The 1,362-nt window shown below is 36.8% G+C and overlaps 1 protein-coding gene across 1 annotated transcript in view; it reads right to left on the bottom strand.

The window, feature by feature from the left end:
• Positions 1-235, bottom strand: part of UTS2 (urotensin 2) — a 4,650-nt gene extending 4,415 nt beyond the window's left edge. Inside the window, exon 1 of the mRNA XM_009333425.1 lies at positions 99-235. Coding sequence (XP_009331700.1) covers positions 99-201 — 103 coding nt within the window. The 5' untranslated portion in view covers positions 202-235. The remainder of the gene's footprint in view (positions 1-98) is intronic.
• Between the last annotated feature and the right edge of the window lie 1,127 nt (positions 236-1,362).

Here is a 1,362-nt window from a genome sequence, read left to right as displayed (position 1 = left end):
AGCACAGATAAAGGCCCCTCAGAAAGCATACCTGCTTCTCTTCTGGTTTTACTGCTCCAGCCCCTGCTTTATCACCATTAAAATCAAAAGACTCTTACCTGAGAGTTGGTAAGACATCTCACTGGCGTTGGTGATGGGGAGAGACGAGAGAGGACAGGAGAAGCTGATAATAATGAGACAGCAGAATACCAGCTTATGCATCTTTGCTGTGTTGAGTATATTTCGGCTTTGTCTACCCCTGTAATTCAGAACTCCTGTCTGACTGTTGCCTCTGCTCCCAGTTTCACCCGTTATATAGCTGCTCATGACCTCATAAATATCATCATGTTCTCTCCCCCCTTCAAAAAAAAAAATCCAATGAATTTATTGCCCATTGATTCTAAATGGAAACCACTTTGCATTGATGTAATTTTTCAAGGTAACAGTTCATAGACAATAAATTTACTGTCTTATAGCTTGGTGTACAAAATGGATATTATATCAAACCAAGCACAGTAAAGTTTATAAATCTAGCATTAAAAAAAAAGTAACTTCCAGTTATAAATCATGAGTTAACAAAAGAGTTAGACGTTGGTTGAAATGACCAGGGCAATAAGACAGCTGATTTATGAGCCTTAGCAGGCTTGACGCAAAGCATCTGATATGAAATGCACTTTTTTTTTTTCCTTTTGTGAGATGGATGGATGTGTTGTGTTGTATTTGGGGTTCTTGTGCCAGAAAAAGTAAAAGGGAAAGGGAGTTAAAATATCTAGTTAATTTACAAAGAGAATGTTAGGGGAGTTAATTTTTTTTTTCCTTGTAGCATTTCACATCTATTTATTTGAGAAGACCTCATCCAATGTTGCCCTAGAGAATTGTCTTGGCAGAGAAAGTACAGCTTCCATCTGCAGACTTGCTTGGTACATATAAACTACTTTGGTCGATATTAAACACAGGTCCCTCACTAGACTGAGAGACCCTTTTCCATTTCACTTATCTTTTTTTTTTTAACTACTTAATTCTGTGTATGCTAGCTAGTTTTTTTTCCTTGTTTGCCTTTTGCTTTTATTTAATGCTAACACAGTAGTTGCCATGTGTAATCTCATAACTTTAGTCTTTATTTCCCTCCATCTAGCATATTTTGTCTCTCTACTTACAATTTCATTTTTCATATTAAGGAGCAAGGACTGACTGGACTGGTCCCTCATCTTCATTCTCTATGAAGTGTCATATCCAACTGTATAGAGCCTTGAAAATAAAAAAATTTCTTTCCTTTAGGCGGTGAGAAGATTATGCCTGTTCAGGTTCATAAATAAATTGAGGTTCGGTCATTTTCTTTCCTGCCTCTCTAATCAAATGTTTGTGCCTTCAAATGCTCTTCAA

This window comes from Pygoscelis adeliae, unplaced genomic scaffold, assembly GCF_000699105.1.
Source record: "Pygoscelis adeliae isolate BGI_AS28 unplaced genomic scaffold, ASM69910v1 Scaffold370, whole genome shotgun sequence".
NCBI classification, from domain to species: domain Eukaryota; kingdom Metazoa; phylum Chordata; class Aves; order Sphenisciformes; family Spheniscidae; genus Pygoscelis; species Pygoscelis adeliae.
Note: the sequence above shows the minus strand (reverse complement) of the source record. Positions and strands in the feature narration are given on the sequence as shown.